Genomic DNA, 19,751 nt, shown 5'->3' with positions numbered 1-19,751 from the left:
CTTCTGTATTGTATAGTACGGCTGTTTGAGAGTTTGACTTCCTTTAGGTTTTAGTTCTCTGAATACCACTGTGTACTTTAGCTCTTTGAGCAATGTACTTGTGCTTTGACAAGCAGTTTTTCTCCTTAGCAGTTTAGTGTGGTTTTTTGGGGTTTGTTTTTGTTTTTTTGTTTTTGAGAGAGTAAGGTGGTGGGGGGGGTGCAGAGGGAGAAAGAGAATCTGAATGCAGGCTCCATGCCTAGTGCAGAGCCCGAGTATGCAGGGCTCAGTGGGGGACTCAGTCTCACAACCCTGAGATCAGACCTGAGCTGAAATCAAGAGTCGGACACTTAACTGACTGATCCGCCCAGTTGCCCACAGTGAGTTTTCCTTTTTTTAAGATTTTATTTATTTATTTGACAGAGATCAGAAGTAGGCAGAGAGGCAAGCAGAGAGAGTGGGGGAGGCAGGCTCCCCACTGAGCAGAGAGCCCGATGTGGGGCTTGATCCCAGGACCTTGGGATAATGACCTGAGCTGAAGGCAGAGGCCTCAACCCACTGAGCCACTCAGGTGCCCTCATAGTGTGTTTTCTGAAATGCCTTTTTGATGGCTTCTTTTAAGAATTATAGACCCATATTAAGTTATTGAAAAGTTTTCTAGGTCAAAATAGATGGTGGCCTACAAAAAAAACAGATTATGTTGGCTGTGTTATTTCTGAAAATAAACCAAGCAAATTTCATAATGTCCTGACTAATAATTTTTCTATGAATAAGATAATGTTTTAAAATAAGGCTAGCAGCTGCCTTTGGCTCGGGTCATGATCCCAGGGTCCTGGGATCGAGTCCCGCGTCGGGCTCCTTGCTCGGCAGGGAGCCTGCTTCTCCCTCTGCCTCTGCCTGCCTCTTTGTCTGCCTGTGCTCGCTTGCTCTCTCCCTCTGTCTCTGACAAATAAATAAATAAAATCTTTAAAAAAAAAAATAAGGCTAGAAATGTAGTTTGCTGCTTGTTGCTTGTGGGACAAGATATAACTGAAATAATCATATGAAATGTGTCTTTTTCTTTCCACATTTTTATTTCTGTTGCCTTTCAGGAAGATGTTATGGTTAGTTTTTACCTATGGCAGTGTTTTAGGACCTCCTTTCTGCATTAGACATTCTGTCACATTTTTCTAGTGTGATAGTAAACATTACTCAAAATAAACAATATATAAGTTTTAAGAATTGACCCTATTTTAAATTTCTTTGTAATAGGTAATAGATTATATTAATATTGTATTATATCTTAGATTATATCTCAGACTGGTATCTTCAGTGGTTCAAGTCACAGTGGTTTACCAGGCAAAGATAGAGACTCCATTGTACTTGATGGTGAAAGTTTTTTTTTTTTTAATGATGTAAAAAGTAAGTCTGTTGTCTTTTTATTTTATTCTTATTTTTTATTTTTTTTAAAAGTTTTTATTTATTTGTCATAGAGAGTGATAGAGCACAAGCATGAGGGAGGCAGGCAGAAGGAGAGGAAGAAGCAGGCTCCCATTGAGCAGGGAACCGGATGTGGAACTTGACCTCAGGGTCCTGGGATCATGACCTGAGCCAAAGGCAGATGCTTAACCAGCTGAGCCACCCAGGCATCCCTGTTATTATTATTAATTTATTATTTAATAGACAGCAAGAGAGGGAACATAAGCAAGGGGAGTTAGAGAGGTAGAAGCAGGCTTCCTGCTGAGCAGGGAGCCTGATTTGGAGCTCAGTGCCAGGACCCTGGGATCATGACCTGAGCCGACTGATCCACCCAGGTGCCCCTTCCCTGTTACTTTTTATAGGAAATTCAAACTGAGGCATCCATCTTGTCTCTATATCTTTTTTTTTTTAAATGTATTTTTAGAGTGAGTAAGTGAGAGCACATGAGTGGGAGGAGGGCCTGAGGGAGAGGGAAAGAGAATCCTCAAGCAGCCTTTGCGCTGAGCATGGAACCCACATGGGGCTTGATCCCAGGACCCTGAGATCATGATTTGAGCTGAAATCAAGAGTTGGATACTCAACCAGCTGAGCCACCCAGGTGCCCCATGTCTCTATATCTTGGAAGCAAAGTTTTGAAATTGCTTTAAAAATTGGGTGTTAGGAAGAGGAATAGGAGGCTAAAGGATAGATTATAAAATGAAAGGGACGTTAGAAAAGACAAGTTAATGCAGCAGTGAGATATGGAAGTAGAAGGGTGGTACTAGAAAGGATAGATGGGTCCTGGAGAGACTCCCCAAGATGCACAGGAGAGCTAGAGTCAATTTTTTTTTTTCTATAATTGTACAAACTAGATTAGTATTTGGGGGGGGGTCATTCAGATTGGGAATTTTTTAAAGGGTTTTTAAATTTTTCTTTTTAAAAGATTTTATTTATTATTTGACACAGAGGGAGAGAGAGCACAGGCAGGCAGAGGGAGAGGGGGAGGCATGCTCCCAACTGAGCAAGGAGCCTGACACAGGGCTGGATCCCAAGGACCCTGGTATGTGACCTGACTCGAAGGCAGACGCTTAACTGACTGAGCCACTCAGGTGCCCCTGCAGTTAAGTTTATTAAGATGTAACTTGGGCATAGTAAAATTCATCCTTTTCTAGTATACAGGTCTTGAATTTTGACAGTTTTATTCCTTTGTGGTCATACATTTCTCCCCAGCTCTGTCCCCTAGGAAGTACTGATGTGTTTTCTGTTCAATAGTTTTGTCTTTTCCCAGAATGTCATATAAATAGAGTCATAGGATATTTCATTTTCCTAGAACTGCTGTAACAAGTTGCCACATACTGGTTAGTTTAAAACAGCTGAACCTTATTTTGTCACAGTATTGGAGTCTAAAAGACCAAAACAAGGTGTCAGTAGGATTGAACTTCTAAGAAGGAGAATTTGTGCCATGCCTCTCTCATAGCTTCTGGTGGTTGCTGGCCATCCTTGCATTTCTTTATGCCTCTGTCTTTGTGTGGCATTCTCCCTATGTGTTTTCATATCACCTTTACTCTGTGCATGCCTATATGTCCAAATTTTTCTTATAAGGACACAAGTCATTGAACTAGGGGCCACCCTAATCCAGTATGATCTTATCATAATGATTATATCTACAAAGATCGTATAAGACCAAATAAGGTCACATTCTGAGATTTCAGGTGGACATGAATTTTGGGGAGACACTATCAGTATAGCACATAGGGGATGTAGCCTTTTTAAAACAGTGTGTTTTGGGGAGGTACCTGGGTGTTTTAGTTGTTTAAGCGTCTAACTCAGTTATGGCTCAGGTCAGGTTCTCGGGGTAGTGGGATCAAGCCCCTCCTCATGCTCCATGCTCAGTGAGGTGTCTGCTGGAGATTCTCTTTCCTCTGCCCCCCCCAGAATAAATCCTCTTTTTTTAAAATGTGGTTTTTTAAATGTTTTTAATGCTACTTTTTAAAAAATCATAGAGTAAAATTGGCTTTTTCTTTTGGTGTACAGTTGTATGAATTTTTAACACATGTACAGATTTTTGTAACACCATAATGAGGATATAGAATTGTTCCGTCATACCAGAAACCTCCCTTGTACTGCACTTTGTAGTCCTACCCACCCTCTACTCTTAACAGCCATGGATTTGTTATCTATCTCTGTTGTTTTGTCTTTTGGAGATTGTCACTATAAGCGGAATAATACATATGTAACTTTTTTTTAACTTATGTAACTTTTTGAGACTGGGTTTCACTGAGCATGATGTGTTCCAGATATATACAGGTTGTTTCATGTATCAGTAGTTTGTTTCTTTTTGTTGCACCACAGTTTATCAGTTTATCTGTTGAGGGATTTGGGGTTGTTTGACATTTTGGGTAATTATGAGCAGAGGTACTATTAACATTTCTGTATAGCTTTTAGGTGAATGTTGCTTTTATTTCTTTAGGCAGGATTTCTTAATCTTGGTACTATGACATGTTGGGCTGGAAAATTAATTCTTTGTTGTGGAGAGCTCAGTAGGATGTTTAGCAGCATCCCTTGCTTCTACCCATTAGATAACAGTAGCCACCTGCACCTTGTGCCAGTTGTTTAAAAAAAAAAAAAAAGTTGCATAGTGCAGAATATCCTCTGGTTAAGAACTCTGCTCTAAGGTAAATACCTAGAAATGGGATTGTTGGGTTGTATGGTAAATGTGTTGAAATTTATAAGAAGTAGGCAAAAGATTTTCCATATTGACTTTACCATTTTGTATTCCAACCACAAATATATAAGGATGTTTGCATCCTTGTCAGACACTTGTTATTGTCAGTATTTTCTTGTTGTAGCCATTCTAATAGGAGTGTCAGGTATCTCATTGTGATGGGATACTCTTTATATTCTTCTTCTTCTTTTTTTTTTTTTTTTAAGATTTTATTTATTCGTTTGACAGAGAGAGAGATCACAAGTAGGCAGAGAGTCAGGCAAAGAGAGAAGGGGAAGGAGGCTCCCTGCTGAGCAGAGAGCCTGATGCGGGGCTCCATCCCAGGACCCTGGGATCATGACCTGAGTTGAAGGCAGAGGCTTTAACCCACTGAGCCACCCAGGCGCCCCTATATTCTTTTTTAAAAAACAACAACAACAACAAAGTTATTTTGAAAAAAATCTAAGGTACAGCAAAGTCAGAAGAATAGTATAATGAATACTTGTAATCACTTGGCCTAGACTGACCAGTTAATAACATCTTGTGACATTTGCTTTCTCTTTCTAGATAGTTAATTTTGATTTTGCTGAACCATAAGAAAGTAAGTTGCAGGACTTGATTTCAGGATCTGGAGATCATGACTTGAGCTGAAACCAAGCTTAACCAACTGAGCCACCTATATGCATCCCCGTCATAACCATTTTTAGGTCTGTGGTTCAGTGGTACTCAGTACATTCATATCATTGTGCAGTCATCACCACCATCCATCTCTAGAACTTTTTGTCTTGCAGAATTGAAACTCTGTGCCATTGAACAACAACTCCACATCCCCTTCTTCCCTGAGCCCTTGGTAACTATTGCTGTACTTTTGGTCTCTGATTTTGATTGCTCTGGGTATCTCGTATAAGTGGAGTCATCTTTTTCTTGCTGGCTTACTTCACTTAGCATAATGTCCTCAAAGTCCATCCATCTTACAGCATATGTCAGATTTCCTTCCTAATATTATTCCATTTGTATGTATAGATCACATTTTGTTTATCCATTGATCCATTGATGGACCCTTGGGTTACTTCCACATTTTAGCTATTGTGAATAATGCTGCTATGAACTTGTGTGTATAAACACCTCTTCTAGAACCTACTTTGAATTCTTTTGAGTATATAGCAGAAGTGGGATTATTGGATCTTATGGTAATTCTATTTTTACGTTTTTGAGGAGCCACTATACTGTTTCCCACAGTAGCTATATCCTTTTACATTCCCAGCATTGGTACACAAGGGTTATAATTTCTCCACATATTTGGCAACATTTGTTAATATCTTGATTTTTTGATAGTAGCCCTCCTGATGGGTATGAGGTGGTATTTCATTGTGGTTTTGATTTGGATTTCCCTAATGATTGATGGTGTTAAGTGTCTTTTCATGTGCTTACTGGCCATTCTTTGGAGAAATGTCTGTTCAAACACTTTGTCTGTTTTTGAATTAAGTTTTTGTTGTTGAGTTTTAGTTCTCTGGATATTCTGGATATTAATCCTTTAGATGAATGATTTCAGATATTTTCTCCTATTTTGTAGGTTGCCTTTTCATTCTGTTGATAGTTTCTTTTGCACAAAAGTTTGAAATTTTTGTGAAGTCCAGTTTATCTATTTTTTTCTTTTGTTGCCTATACCTTTGGTGTCATTGGACTCATTGCCAAATCCATGTTGTGAAACATTTGTCCTATTTTCCTCTAAGAGTTTTATATTTTTAGGTCTTAACATTTAGGTCTTTGATCCATTTTTAATTTTTGTAAATGGTGTTAGGTAAGGGTCCAACTTTATTCTTTTGCAAGTGGAGATTTGGTTTTCCCAGCACCATTTGTTGAAAAGACTGTCCTTTCCCCAATGAATGGTCTTGGCACCCTTGGCAGGAATCATTTTACTTTATCTGTCAGAGTTTATTTTTGGGCTCTTTAAGTCCAGTGGAATAAGTTTGTATGTCTTTATGCCAGCACCACAATGTTTTGATTATTGCAGCTTTGTACTAAATTTTGAAATCAGGAAATCTAAATCCTCTAACTTTGTTCTTCTTTTTCAAGATTATTTTGGCTATTCAAAGTCTCTGGAGATTGTATATGAATTTTAGGATGGATTTTCTGTTTCTGCAAGGAACGTCATTGTTGTTTATTTGTTGTTTGTTTTTACATCCTTGGTTTTTTGATAGGAGTTACACTGAATCTGTGGACTGCTTTGGGTAGTATTAATATCTTAACATGAAGACTTCTAATCCATAAGCACAAGATGTCTTTCCATTTATTTGCATCTTTTAATTTCTTTCAACAGTGTTTTACAGTTTTCAGTGTTACAAGTCTTTTACCTCACTGGTTAATTCATAAGTGTCTTACTGTTTGCTTTTGTTTTGTTTTTTAAGGTTTTATACATTTGGGAGAGAGAGAAAAAAGAGGAGTAGGGGTAGGCCAGGGAGAGGGAGAAGCAGGCTCCCCACTGAGCAGAGTGGGGCTGACTGGGGCTTAATTCCAGGACCCTGGGATCATGACCTGAATGGAAGGCAGATGCTTAACCTACTGATTTTATAAATAGATCTGTGTTCTTAATTTTCTGTTTGGATTGTTGATTGTTAATGAACAGAAATACAGCAGGTTTTTATTTGTTGATTTCTGTATCTTGCTAGTTTGCTGAATTTATTAGTTCTAACAGTTTTTCTCTGTGGAATCTCTAGGGTTTTCTATATATAAGATCATATCTTCAAACAGAATTTTACTCTTCCTTTCCTATTTGGGTGCTTTTGATTTCTTTTTCTTGCCTAACTGCTTTGGTTTGGGTTTCCAGGATTGTGTTGAATGGAAGTGGTAAGAGTGGGCATCCTTGCCTTATTCCTGGTCTTCAAGAAGCTTTCATTCTTTCACCATTGAATATGATGTCAGTGTGCATTTTTCATATATGGCCTTTATTAATGAACTGAGGTGGTTCCCTTCTGTTCCTACTTTGTTGAATGTTTTTATCATAAAAGGGTGTTAAATTTTGTCAGGTGCTTTTTCTCTGTCAATTGAGATGATTGTGATTTTTTCCGTTTATTCTTTCAATATGGTGTATTACATTGATTAATTTTTGTATGTTGAACCATCCTTGAATGCCACGAATAAACCCACTTCATATATAATCCTTTCAATATGCTGAGAAATGTCTATTTCTACCTTCAAACCTGTGAGTTTTTGCTTCATTTATTTTGATGGTCTGTTATTACTAAATTTTTATAATTGTGTAAATGTTTATAAATTACTGTATATTCCTGCTGTTTTGGGCCTTTTATTAATTATTAATAATTAATTTATTAATATCGTAGCATCTTTTGTCTCAACCTTTTTTTTTTAAGTTCTGATTATGTATTTTTAAATTTAATCTCTATACCTAATGTGGGGCTTAAATTTATGACTCTGAGATCAAGTGTCTCAAGCTCCCCCGACTGAGCCAGCTTGGCTCTCACAACTTTTTTTGATTTAAAGTCGTTTTGGAGGTGCCTGGGTGGCTCATTCAGTTAAATGTCAGCCTGTGGCTCAGGTCGTGATCCCGGAGTCCTGGAATCGGGTACCACATAGGGCTTCTTGCTCCTTGGGGAGTATGCTTCTCTCTCTTTCTCTGCTCCTCCCCCTGCTCATACTCTTTTCTTTCTCTCTCTCTCTCTCTCTCTATCAAATAAATAAATAAAATCTTTTTTAAAAAGTCTGTTTTGTGTGACTTTAGTAGACTTAACTCAGCAGTCTTTTGGTTACTATTGATAGTTTACTTGGAATATCTTTTTCCATCCTTTTACTTTTAGCCTATTTGTGTCTTTGGATCTCGAATGAGTCTCCTATAGACAGCATATGATCAGATGATGTTTTAAATCCATTCTGCTAATTTCTGTCTTCTGATTGGAGAGTTCAGCCCATTTTTATGTAAACTAATTACTGGTAAAGAGGGACTTCCTCATTTTACTCTTTGTTTTCCATATATGTTAGAGCTTTTTTGTCATTCATTTCCTTCATTACTGTCATTGTGTTTAATTGATAGTGAAACATTTCCATTGTCTTCTTATTTCCTTTTGTGTATATTCTGTAACTGTTTTCTTTTGTGGTTACCATGGGGATTACATTTAAAGTCCTAAAGTTATAATACTCTAATTTGAATTTATAACCGCTTAATTTTTCTTTTTATTATTAACATATAATGTATTACTTGTTTCAAGGATACAGTTGTGATACATCAGTCTTAACAGAATTCACAGCACTCACCATACATAGCACATACCCTCCCCAGTGTCCATCACCTAGTGACTCCATCCCTCCTACCCCTCTCCAGCCCAGCAACCGTCAGTTTGTTTCCTCAGATTGAGTCTCTTATGGTTTGTCTGCTTCTCTGGTTTTGTTTAGATTCATTTTTCCCTCCCTTCCCCTATGAATCTCTGTCTTATTTCTCAAATTCCTCATATTGATGAGATCATATGGTACTGTCTTTCTCTGACTTATTTCACTTAGCATGATACCCTTTAGTTCCATCCACACTGTTGCAAATGGCAGGGTTTTGGGGTTTTTTTTATGTCTGTGTAATATTCCATCGTGTGTGTGTGTGTGTGTGTGTGTGTGTGTGTATCACATATTCTTTGTCCATTCATCTGTTCATGGACATCGAAGCTCTTTCCATAGTTTGGCAATTGTGGACATTGCTGTATAAACATTTGGGTGTGCATGCTCCTTCAGATCACTACATTTGTATCCTTTTGGTAAATACCCCGTGATGCAATTTCTGGGTCATAGGGTAGCTTTACTTTCAACTTTTGAGAAACCTCCATACTGTTTTCCAGAGTGGCTGCACCAGCTTGCATTCCCACCAGTAGTGAGGAGGGTTCCCCTTTCTCCACATCCTTGCCAACACCTGTTGTTTCCAGCCATTCTGACTGGTGTGAGGTGGTATCTCACTGTGGGTTTGATTTGTATTTCCCTGATGCCAAATGATGTTGAGCACTTTTTCATGTGTCTGTTGGCCATTTGGATGTCTTTGCAGAAATGTCTGTGTCTTCAGTCCGTTTCTTGATTGGATTATTTGTTCTTTGGGTGTTGAGTTTAAGTTCTTTATAGATTGTGGATACTAGCCCTTTATCTGATATGTCATTTGCAAATACCTTCCCCCATTTTGTTGGTTGTCTTGGTTTTGTTGACTGTTTCCTTTGCTGTGCAAAAGCTTTTGATCTTGATGAAGTCCCAGTAGTTCATTTTTGCTCTTGTTTTTCTTGCCTTTGGCAATGTTCCTGGGAAGAAGTTGCTGTGACTGAGGTCGAAGAGGTTGCTGCCTGTGTTCTCAAGTATTTGGATGGATTCTTGTCTCACCATTAGGTCTTTCATCCATTTTGAGTCTGTTTCTGTGTGTGGTGTAAGGAAATGGTCAGTTTCTTCTACATGTGGCTGTCCAGTTTTCCTAACACCATTTGTTGAAGAGACTGTCTTTTTTCCAGTGGACATTCTCTCCTGCTTTGTTGAAGATTAGTTGACCATAGAGTCGAGAGTCCATTTCTGGGCTTTCTATTCTGTTCCATTGATCTATGTGTCTTTTTTTGTGCCAGTACCATACTGCTCGGTGATTACAGCTTTCTAATAGAGCTTAAAGTCCAGAATTGTGATGCCACTAGCTTTGGTTTTCTTTTTCAACATTCCTCTGGCCTTTCGGGGTTTTTTCTGGTTCCATACAAGTTCTAGGATTATTTGGATTTATTTGAAAAATGTTGATGGTATTTTGATAGGGATTGCATTAAATGTGTAGATTGCTCTAGGTAGCAAAGACATTTCACAATATTTGTTCTTCCAGTCCATGAGCATGAAACGTTTTTCCATTTTTTTGGTGTCTTCCTAAGTTTCTTCCATGAGTATTTTATAGTTTTCTGAGTACAGGTTCTTTGCCTCTTTGGTTAGATTTATTCCTAGGTATCTTACGGTTTTGGGTGTGATTGTAAGTGGGATCAACTCCTTAATTTCTCTTTCTTCTGTCTTGCTGTTGGTGTATAGAAAGGCAACTGGTTTCTCTGCATTGATTTTATATCCTTTCATTTTACTGAATTCTTGTATAAGTTCTAGCAGTTTTGGGGGTGGAGTCTTTTGGATTTTCCACAAAACGTACCATACTATCTGCAAAGAGTGAGAGTTTGACTTCTTTGCCGATTTGGATGCCTTTTATTATTTATTTTTGTTGTCTGATTGCTGAAGCTAGGACTTCTAGTACTATGTTGAATAGCAGTGGTGATAGTGGGCATCCCTGCTATGTTTCTGACCTTAGGGGGAAAGTGCTCAGTTTTTCTCCATGGGGAATGATATTTGGTGTGGGTTTTTCACAGATGGCTTTGATGATACTGAGGTATGTACCCTTTATCCCTATACTGTGAAGAGTTTTAATCAAGAAGGGATGTTTTTTCTGCATCTTTTGAGAGTATCATATGGTTTTGTTCTTCCTTTTATTAATGTACTATACCACGTTGATTGATTTGCAGATGTTGAACCACCCTTGCAGCCCAGGAATAAATCCCAGTTGGTCATGGTGAATAATCCTTTTAATGTACTGTTGGATCCTATTGGCTAGTATTTTGGTAAGAATTTTTGCATCTGTGTTCATCAAGGATATTGGTCTGTAATTTTCCTTTTTGATGGGGTCTTTGTCTGGTTTGGGGATCAAGGTAATGCTGGCCTCATAAAATGAGTTTGGAAGTTTTCCTTCCATTTCTATTTTTTGGAACCATTTCAGGAGAATAAGTACTAATTCTTCTTTAAATGTTTGGTAGAATTCCCCTGGGAAGCCATCTGGCCCTGGGCTCTTGTTGGGAAATTTTTGATAACTGCTTCAGTTTCCTTACTGGTTATAGGTCTGTTCAGATTTTTTATTTCTTCCTGGTTCAATTTTGGTCATTTATACATCTCTAGGAATGCATCCATTTCTTCCAGTTTGTCAAATTTTCTGGAATATAGTTGTGCATACTATATTCTTATAATTGTTTGTATTTCTTTGGTGCTGGTTGTGATCTCTTCTCTTTCATTCATGATTTTATTAACTTGGGTCTTTTCTATTTTGTTTTTGACAAGTCTGGCCAGGGGTTTATCAATCTTACTAATTCTTTCAAAGAACCAGCTCCTAGTTTCGTTGATCTGTTCTACTGTTCTTTTGGTTTCTTTTTCTTTGATTTCTACTCTGATCTTAATGATTTCTCTTCTCCTGCTGAGGTTAGGCTTTCTTTGCTGTTCTTTCTCCAGCTCCTTTAGGTATAGGGTTAGGGTGTGTTTTTTGTTTGTTTGTTTGTTTGTTTTTTTGAGAGACCTTTCTTGGTCTGTTTGTTTTGTTTGTTTGTTTTTGTTTTTTATTTTGTTATTTTGTCAGAGAGAGAAAGCACAGGCAGGCAGAGTAGGAGGCAGAAGGAGAAGCAGGCTCCCTGCAGAGCAAGGAGCCTGATATGGGACTTGATCCCAGAACGCTGGGATCATGACCTGAGCCGAAGGCAGCTCCTTAACTGACTGAGCCACCCAGGCGTCCACTTTCTTGTTTCTTGAGAAAGGCTTGTATTGCTATATACTTTGCTGTCAGGACTGCCTTTGATGTGTCCCAAAGATTTTGAACAGTTGTGTTTTCATTTTCATTGGTTTCCATGAATTTTTAAAAATTCTTCTTTAATTTCCTGGTTGATCCATTCATCCTTCAGTAGGATGCTCTTTAGCCTCCCTGTATTTGAGTTCTTTCCAACTTTTCTCTTGTGATTGAGTTCTGGTTTCAAAGCATTGCAGTCTGAAAATATGCAGGGAATGATCCTAATCTTTTGGTACCAGTTGAGACCTTATTTGTGACCCAGGATATGATCTGTTCTGGAGAATGTTCCATGTACACTAGAGAAGAATGTGTATTCTGTGGCTTTGGGTTGGAGTGTTCTGAATATATCTGTGATGTCCATCTGGTCATTGTGTCATTTAAAGCCTTTATTTCCCTGTTGATCTTTTGCTTAGATCATCTGTCCATTTCAGTGAGGGGGATGTTAAACTCCCCTACTATTATTGTACTACTGTCAGTATATTTCTTTGATATTAACTGATTTATATAATTGGCTGCTCCCATGTTAGGGGTATAGATATTTAAAATTGTTAAATCTTCTTGTTGGACAGACTCTTTAAGTAGATAGTGTCCTTCCTCATCTCTTATTGTAGTTTTTGGCTTAAAATCTAATTTGTCTTATACAAGGATTGCCACCCCAGACTTCTTTTGATGTCCATTAGCATGGTAAGTGGTTTTCCACCCTCTCACTTTAAATCTGGAGGTGTCTGTGAGTCTCTTGCAGACAGCATATCAAAAGGTCTTACTTTTTTATCCATTCTGGAACCCTGTGTCTTTTGATTGGGGTATTTAACCCGTTTACATTCAGAGTAACTATTGAAAGATAGGATTTTAGTGCTATTGTATTGCCTGTAAGGTGACTGTTACTGTATATTGTCTCTGTTCCTTTCTGGTGTATATTACTTTTAAGCTTTCTATTTTAGAGGACCATTTTCAGTATTTCCTGTAGGGTTGATAACCACTTAATTTCAATAATATACAAAAGCTGTTCCTTTACAGCTCTGTCAGTACCCATTTTAGTTACCAATGTTACAGAATTGTATCTTGTGCATTGTTGTGGCATTGCTTTTTATGCCCTCACCTTGGAAGTCACATACTGTCCTTTCTTGCCACATTCTGTTCATTAGAAGAGAGTAACTAAATCTGGCCTGCACTCAAGAGACAGGGTATTAGGTTCCATCTTTTGAAGGGAGGAATATAAAATAGTTTGTGGATATATATTAAAATGCCGTCATCTGTTCAGGTTGCAAAATAATGATTCTTTCATTTCTTCTTCATTTATTAAGCTCAGCTAAGTTTTGACAGCAAACTCAGTCCCTATGACCAGCCTCCAAATACTGTTTCCAAACCAGTTTTTTTTTTATCACATTTTATTACTTTTTATTCATATCCCCAGATCTTCTGGTTTATTTGATTACTTAACATTTCTGTGCTTGTTTCATCATTGGCAAAATGTTGATAGTAGTATCTATGTCATTGGGAGTGTATTAATTTCATGTGACTGCTATAACAAATTACCTCAAACTTGGTGACCTAAAATAGAGAATTTCTCACAGTTCTGGAGGCTAGAAGTCTGAAAGCAAGATGTCAGAATAGCTGCATTTGCTTTAAAAGCTCTGGGGAGAATCCTTCCTTCCTTTTGCTACCACCTGGTGGCTCTAGGTGTCTCTTGGCTTTTGGCTACATAATTTTAATCTCTGCCTGTCTTCTCATGGCCTTTTTTTCTTCTGCTTTCTCTGTGTTTCTTAACAGGACAGTTGTTACTAGATTTAAGGTGCAGCTGGATAATCGGGATGCTACCATCTAGAAATTCCTAATTAGATGTGTAAAGACCCTTCTTCCAAGTAAGGTCACGTTTGTAGGTTTCAGGAAATAGGATGTGGACATATTTTGGGAGCCATTACTCAGCTCATTACTGGGAGATTGTATTAAATGAATTAGTACATGTAAAATTCTTTAAAATGGTTCCCAGCACATGATTATTCACCAAACTAGTTTTTTTTTTTAAAGATTTTTTTTTAATTTATTTGAGAGAGATACCTGAAGAGAAGAAACACTTAAGCAGGGAGAGTGGGAGAGGGAGAAGCAGGCTTCCTACTGAGCAGGAAGCTCACCCCAGGGGCTCTATCCCAGGACCCTTGGATCATGACCCGAGTGGAAGGCAAACATAATGACTAAGCCACCCATGTGCCCTTTTTTTTTTTTTTTTTTTTTTAGATTTTATTTATTTATTTGACAGACAGAGATCACAAGTAAGTAGAGAGGCAGGCAGAGAGAGGAGGAAGCGGGCTCTCTGCTCAGCAGGGGCTCTCAGCAGATGTGGGGCTCGATCCCAGGACCCCGAGATCATGACCTGAGCCGAAGGCAGCGGCTTTAACCTACTGAGCCATTTTTTAAAAGATTTTGGTTTTAAGTGATTTCTACACCCAGGTGGATCTTGAAATCATAACCTGAGATCAAGAGTCGCATCTCCACTGACTGAGCCATCCAGGTGTCCCCAAACTAGTTTTTTTTTTTTTTTTTTTTAAAGGGCAGAGGGAAAGGGAGAGAGAGAATCTTAAACAGACTCCATGCCCAGCACAGATCCTGATACAGGACTCACAATCCTGAGGTCATGACCTGAGCCAAAATCAAAAGTAGGATGCTTAACTGACTGAGCCACCCAGGTACCCAAACTAATAATTTTTTATTATGATGATGCTTGTAATTTATTGCAGTCTCCTGAATCTAATACTTTTTCTTTTATACCACCTTATGTTAGCAGTTTAAATTTCCATACCTATAGTGCATAATTAGGGTGGCATTATGTCATGGTTTGCCTAGTATAGGTCGCGTTTATTCCTTTTGACACAACATCTCATCTTGTCCCTGTTCACGATCAAAACCTTTCCAGTTTGTATGAAAAATTAAATGGTCACTGTCCCATAATTCATCCTATTCTTTATTTTGCCTTTTAAGAAATAAATCATTACCAAATGTAAAATAAGCACATACCATTCTATTTGAATTATAAGTACTTAAGGATAGGTTTTAAGCATGTTAGGCTAGTACTTCAGTGTAAGTTTTTTTTCATGTAATATAGAGCAGAGATCTTATATTACCCTAGTACTTAGCCAAGATTATACCATGGTTTCTCTTTTGGTGTCCTGTTGTTATACAATAGATTATCCAGAAGTTCTGGGGCTTAAAATAATAATAACTTATCTTCTGCAGTTTCTATGGTTGAGAAATTTGGGAGTAGCTTGGCTGAGCAGTTGTGGCTTAAGGTCTCTCTTGGTACCTCTTGATACCAGTTAGATAATCAGGCTGCATTCATCTTTAGTCTTGACTAGGACTGGAAGATCTACTTCCAAGGTGGCTCACTCATGGTTAGCAAATTGGTGCTGGCTTTAGTGGGAGGCTTCATTTCCTTTTTACCTAGAAATCTCCATAGGACCACTTAAATGTCTACTGACTTCTCCCAGAATAAGCAATCCTAGGGATCAAGGCAAAAGTTTGTAATGCTTTTATGACCTAGCTTTAAATATAGTACAATGTTACTTCCACCATATTCTGTGGTTGTATAAGCCAACCTTGTGTCACTGTCAGGGGAATTACACAAGAGTTTTAATATCAGGACGTAAGGATTTTGGGGGGACTTTTTTTTTTTTTTTAAAGATTTTATTATTTGTTTATTTGACAGAGATCACAGGTAGGCAGAGAGGCTGGCAGAGAGAGAGGAAGAGAAGCAGGCTCCCAGGACCCTGGGATTGTGACCTGAGCTGAAGGCAGAGGCTTTAACCCACTGAGCCAGCCAGGCGCCCTGGGGGGACATTTTTTAAAAAAGATTTTATTTACTTGTCAGAGAGAAACCACAAGCATGGGGGGTGGCAGGCAGAGGGAGAAACAGGCTCCTTGCTGACTGTGGAGCCTGATGTGGGGCTCTATCTCAGGACCCTCAGTTCACAGCCTAAGCTGAAGGCAAATGCCCAGTCAACTGAGCTACCCAGGTGTCCCTTTTGCTAGAGTTTAGACGGAATTTGGAAGGAGATTCAGACATGCATGTGTAATCTATCATTTTGTAAAAGAACTTTCTCTACATGTTTCATTTTTCTCTTTTTGTTTACTTCCTGCATTCTTCTGGATTCGTATTTCTTTTTCTCTCAAATCTCTTTTCTCCATACTGGTTTGAAATATGTGCACTCTGTTTTTAATTTTTTACTGCTTCGTTTTGAAATTTTAACTTGCATATTAACGTCACAAAAGTTAATCAGTATCTTTGCCTTGCTGAGCGATAGGAAGATCTTAGAAATAAACTCCAGTTATCTTCATTCCTGATTTTCATTTCAGTATTTTAGCTTTATATTTTTAAATCCTCAAATTAGATATTCTTTCACATATTTTATATTTACCTAATGTTTACCATTAGGTAAACATTTTTTTTTTTTAAAGATTTTATTTACTTGACAGACAAGTAGGCAGAGAGGCAGGCAGAATGAGAAGAGGAAGCAGGCTCCCTGCTGAGCAGAGAACCCGGCTGGGGGCTCTATCCCAGGACCCTGGGATCATGACCTGAGCTGAAGGCAGAGGCTTTAACCCACTGAGCCACCCAGGCGCCCCTCTTAGTCACTTTTTTATCTTGAGTTGCAGAACTTCTTTTAAGAATCATTGTCTTTATTCCTGGAGTACATCCTTTAGAATTTTTTTTTTTTGTAAAGATTTTATTTATTTATTTGACAGAGAGAGAGAGAGAGAGATCACAAGTAGGCAGAGAGGAAGGGAAGCAGGCTCCCGCTGAGCAGAGAGCCTGATGTGGGACTCAATTCCAGGACCCTGAGATCATGACCTGAGCTGAAGGCAGAGGTTTAACCCACTGAACCACCCAGGCCCCCTCCTTTAGAATTTCTTAAAACTTCTTTGCTTTTCAGCTAAGATCAAGTGTAGAATTTCTTCTAGTGAGGATCCATTGGTAGTAAAACCTTTTAGTGTAGAAAAATAAAAAAATTCTCCTAAAATTTTTTTGTTTTTTTTTTGTCTTAAATAGTTTTATTGATATGTAATTCACACACCATACAATATACCCATTGAAAATGTATAGTTCTCTGCATCTCTTAGTTCTCACTCCAAGTGCCACGTCTGCTCAGCCCTAGGCAACCAATGATTTACTTACTGTCTCTATAGTTTAGTTGACTCTGGACATATTGTGTAGATGGAATCCTATAATAATCTGGTCCTTTGTGACTGGCTTCTTTCACTTAGCTTAGTATTTTCAGGGTTCGTGATACAGATTTTACCAGTGCTTCATTTCTTTTTATTGCTGAATAATATTCCATTGTCTGAAAATTTTTTTTTTTTTAAAGATTTTATTTATTTATTTGACAGAGCGAAATCACAAGTAGTCGGAGAGGCAGGCAGAGAGAGAGAGAGAGAGGGAAGCAGGCTCCCCACTGAGCAGAGAGCCCGATGCGGGACTCGATCCCAGGACCCTGAGATCATGACCTGAGCCGAAGGCAGCGGCTTAGCCCACTGAGCCACCCAGGCGCCCGTCTTTTTTTTTTTTTTTTTTTTTTTTAAGAATGATTGAAACAAGATGGGATTGGGAGGGAGACAAACCATAAGTGACTTTTTTTTTTTAAGATTTTATTTATTTGACAGAGAGAGAGAAATCACAAGTAGGCAGAGAGGCAGGCAGAGAGAGAGAGGGGAAAAAGCAGGTTCCCTGCGGAGCAGAGAGCCCGACGTGGGGCTCGATTCCAGAACCCTGGGATCATGACCTGAGCCGAAGGCAGAGGCTTTAACCCACTGAGCCACCATTAAAAATCCATTCATTATTTGATGGCCATTTGGGTTATTTGTTTTCTGACTGTTATGAATAATGCTGTGAACATTCATGTTCAGGTTTTTGTGTGGACATATGTTTTCATTTCTTCTGGGTGTATCCCTGGAGAAGAATAGCTGTATCACCTGGTAATTCAGTGTTTTACTTCTTGAGGAACCATTGCAGTTGCACCATTTTACACTGTATGAAAGTTCTAACTTATGTACATCCTCATTAACAGTAGTTATTGGTTATTTTGATTATAGGCATCCTAAGTAGGTGTGAAGTGGTATCTTATTTCGGTTTTAATTTGCATGTCTCTGATGATTAATGATGTTGAGTATCTTTTCATGTGCTTATTGGCCATTTGTGTATCTTTGGAGAAATGTCTTTTTAGGTATTTTGCCAGTTTTTCAGTCATTGCCTTTGTGACAGCTCCTTAGATATTTAGATACTTTTTGTCAGATGTATACGATTTACAGAAATTATCTTGCATTTTGTGGGTTGGCTTCTCACTTTTTTTTTCCCCAAGATTTATTTATTTTAGAGAGAGTGTGCATGTGTACGGGCCCATCCGCTTGTGCTTTGGGGGAGGGACAAAGGGAGAAGTAGAGAGAATCCCAAGTAGAATCCCTGCTAAGTAAGGATCCCTCCCTACATGGGGCTCAGTGTGAAGGGCTTGATCTCACCACCATGAGATCATGACTGAGCTGAAATCATCTGTCAGAGACTAAGCCAACTCAGCCACCCAGGCACCTCTGGCTTCTCACTTTTTTTTTTAAAAGATTTTATTTATTTATTTATTTGAGAGAGAGAAGAGAGAGTGAACATTAGGGGGGAGGATCAGAGGGAGAAACAGACTCCCTAGTGAGCAGGGAGCCTGATGTGGGACTCGATTTTGGGACTCCAGGATCATGACCTGAGCTGAAGGCAGTTGCTTGACCAAGTGAGCCACCCAGGTGCCCTGGCTTCTCATTTCTTGATGGTAGTTTTGAAAAACAAAAATTTTAACTTTTAATTTATATGCACTTTACTTTGCTTTTGCTTTTATATTGGGTTCTAGTTGAATTTTAGGGTTTTTTTTCTTCAAAAAAATGCCGTTGGAATTTTGAATGGGATTGCACTGAATCTGTAAATCTTTCAACCCGTGAATATGGATGTCCTTCCATTTATTTGTGGCTTCTTTAATTTCTTTCAGCAGAGTTTTGTAGTTTTTTATTTATGAGAGAGAGAGATAACATGAGAAAGAGAGAACATGAGTGAGGAGAAGGGAGAGGGAGAAGCAGACTCCCCACTGAGCAGGGAGCTGGGTGCGGGGGCTCAGTCCCAGGCCCCTGGGATCATGACCTGAGCCAAAGGCAATGCTTAACCGACTGAGCCACCAAGACACCCCAAGTTTTGCAGTTTCATCTCCTTGATTAAGTTTATTCCTGAGTATTTTACTCTTTTTGGTGCTGTTGTAAGTGGGGTTGTTCTCTTTATTTTTTTTCCTGGTCTGATTGCTCTGGCTAGGAGTATTATATGAAATAAAAGCAGTGGGAGTTAGCATTCTGTCTTATTCCTAGTATTAGAAGACAAGGTTTTAATTTTTCACCACTGAGTGTGATATTAGTTGTGGGCTTTCAATATATACCATTCATTTTGTTGAGGTAATTTTCTTCTGTTCCTAGTTTAACAGTTTTTATCATGAAAGACTATTGAATTTCGTCAAATACTTTTTTTACATCAGTTGTGATGATCATGTGATTTTTAGCCTTCTTTTAATTGTAACACACTGATTTTTGTATTTTGATCCATCCTTGCAACCCAATGATGAATCCCACGTGGTCATAATGTAGTAAGCCTTTTAATGTGTTGTTGAATTTGGTTTGCTAGTATGAAAAACTGGACATTATTAATGTTCTGGAAATCAAATTCATCTGCCACTTCATGGTTTCTTCTCTTCTCTTTTCTCTCTTTTTTTAAGATTTATTTATTTAGAGCACGTGTGTGCAGGGGGAGGGGCAAAGGGAGAGGGAGAGAGACCCAGGCAGACACTGTGTAGTCTGTATTCTTTGTCATGTATGGCCACTGATGTCTGTGTTCTGTTAGATTAGTGTTCAGCTAATGATTGATGGATATCCTTAAAAACTTGCAACCAAAAACCCCCCAAACACTACCATGTTTGCAGATTGGCTGTGTTTGGACACTCCTGTGGTTAGGCAATTTAAAACTGTCTTAGC

General features: G+C 38.5%; 1 protein-coding gene across 5 annotated transcripts in view; it reads left to right on the top strand.

Moving 5' to 3' along the window:
- ITCH (itchy E3 ubiquitin protein ligase) overlaps positions 1-19,751 on the top strand; it is a 131,373-nt gene that overhangs the window by 15,364 nt on the left and 96,258 nt on the right. For 2 of the 5 annotated variants that reach the window (XM_032350911.1, XM_032350907.1), the window contains exon 1: positions 10,696-10,728. The exons of the other annotated variants lie outside the window; for them this stretch is intronic. In XM_032350911.1, coding sequence (XP_032206802.1) covers positions 10,696-10,728 — 33 coding nt within the window. Of the gene's footprint in view, positions 1-10,695; positions 10,729-19,751 lie in introns of those variants that run through there. 5 annotated transcript variants of the gene reach the window in all.

Source organism: Mustela erminea, chromosome 7 (assembly GCF_009829155.1).
Source record: "Mustela erminea isolate mMusErm1 chromosome 7, mMusErm1.Pri, whole genome shotgun sequence".
In the NCBI taxonomy this organism is placed as follows: domain Eukaryota; kingdom Metazoa; phylum Chordata; class Mammalia; order Carnivora; family Mustelidae; genus Mustela; species Mustela erminea.
This window is presented reverse-complemented; position numbering and strand designations above follow the sequence as displayed.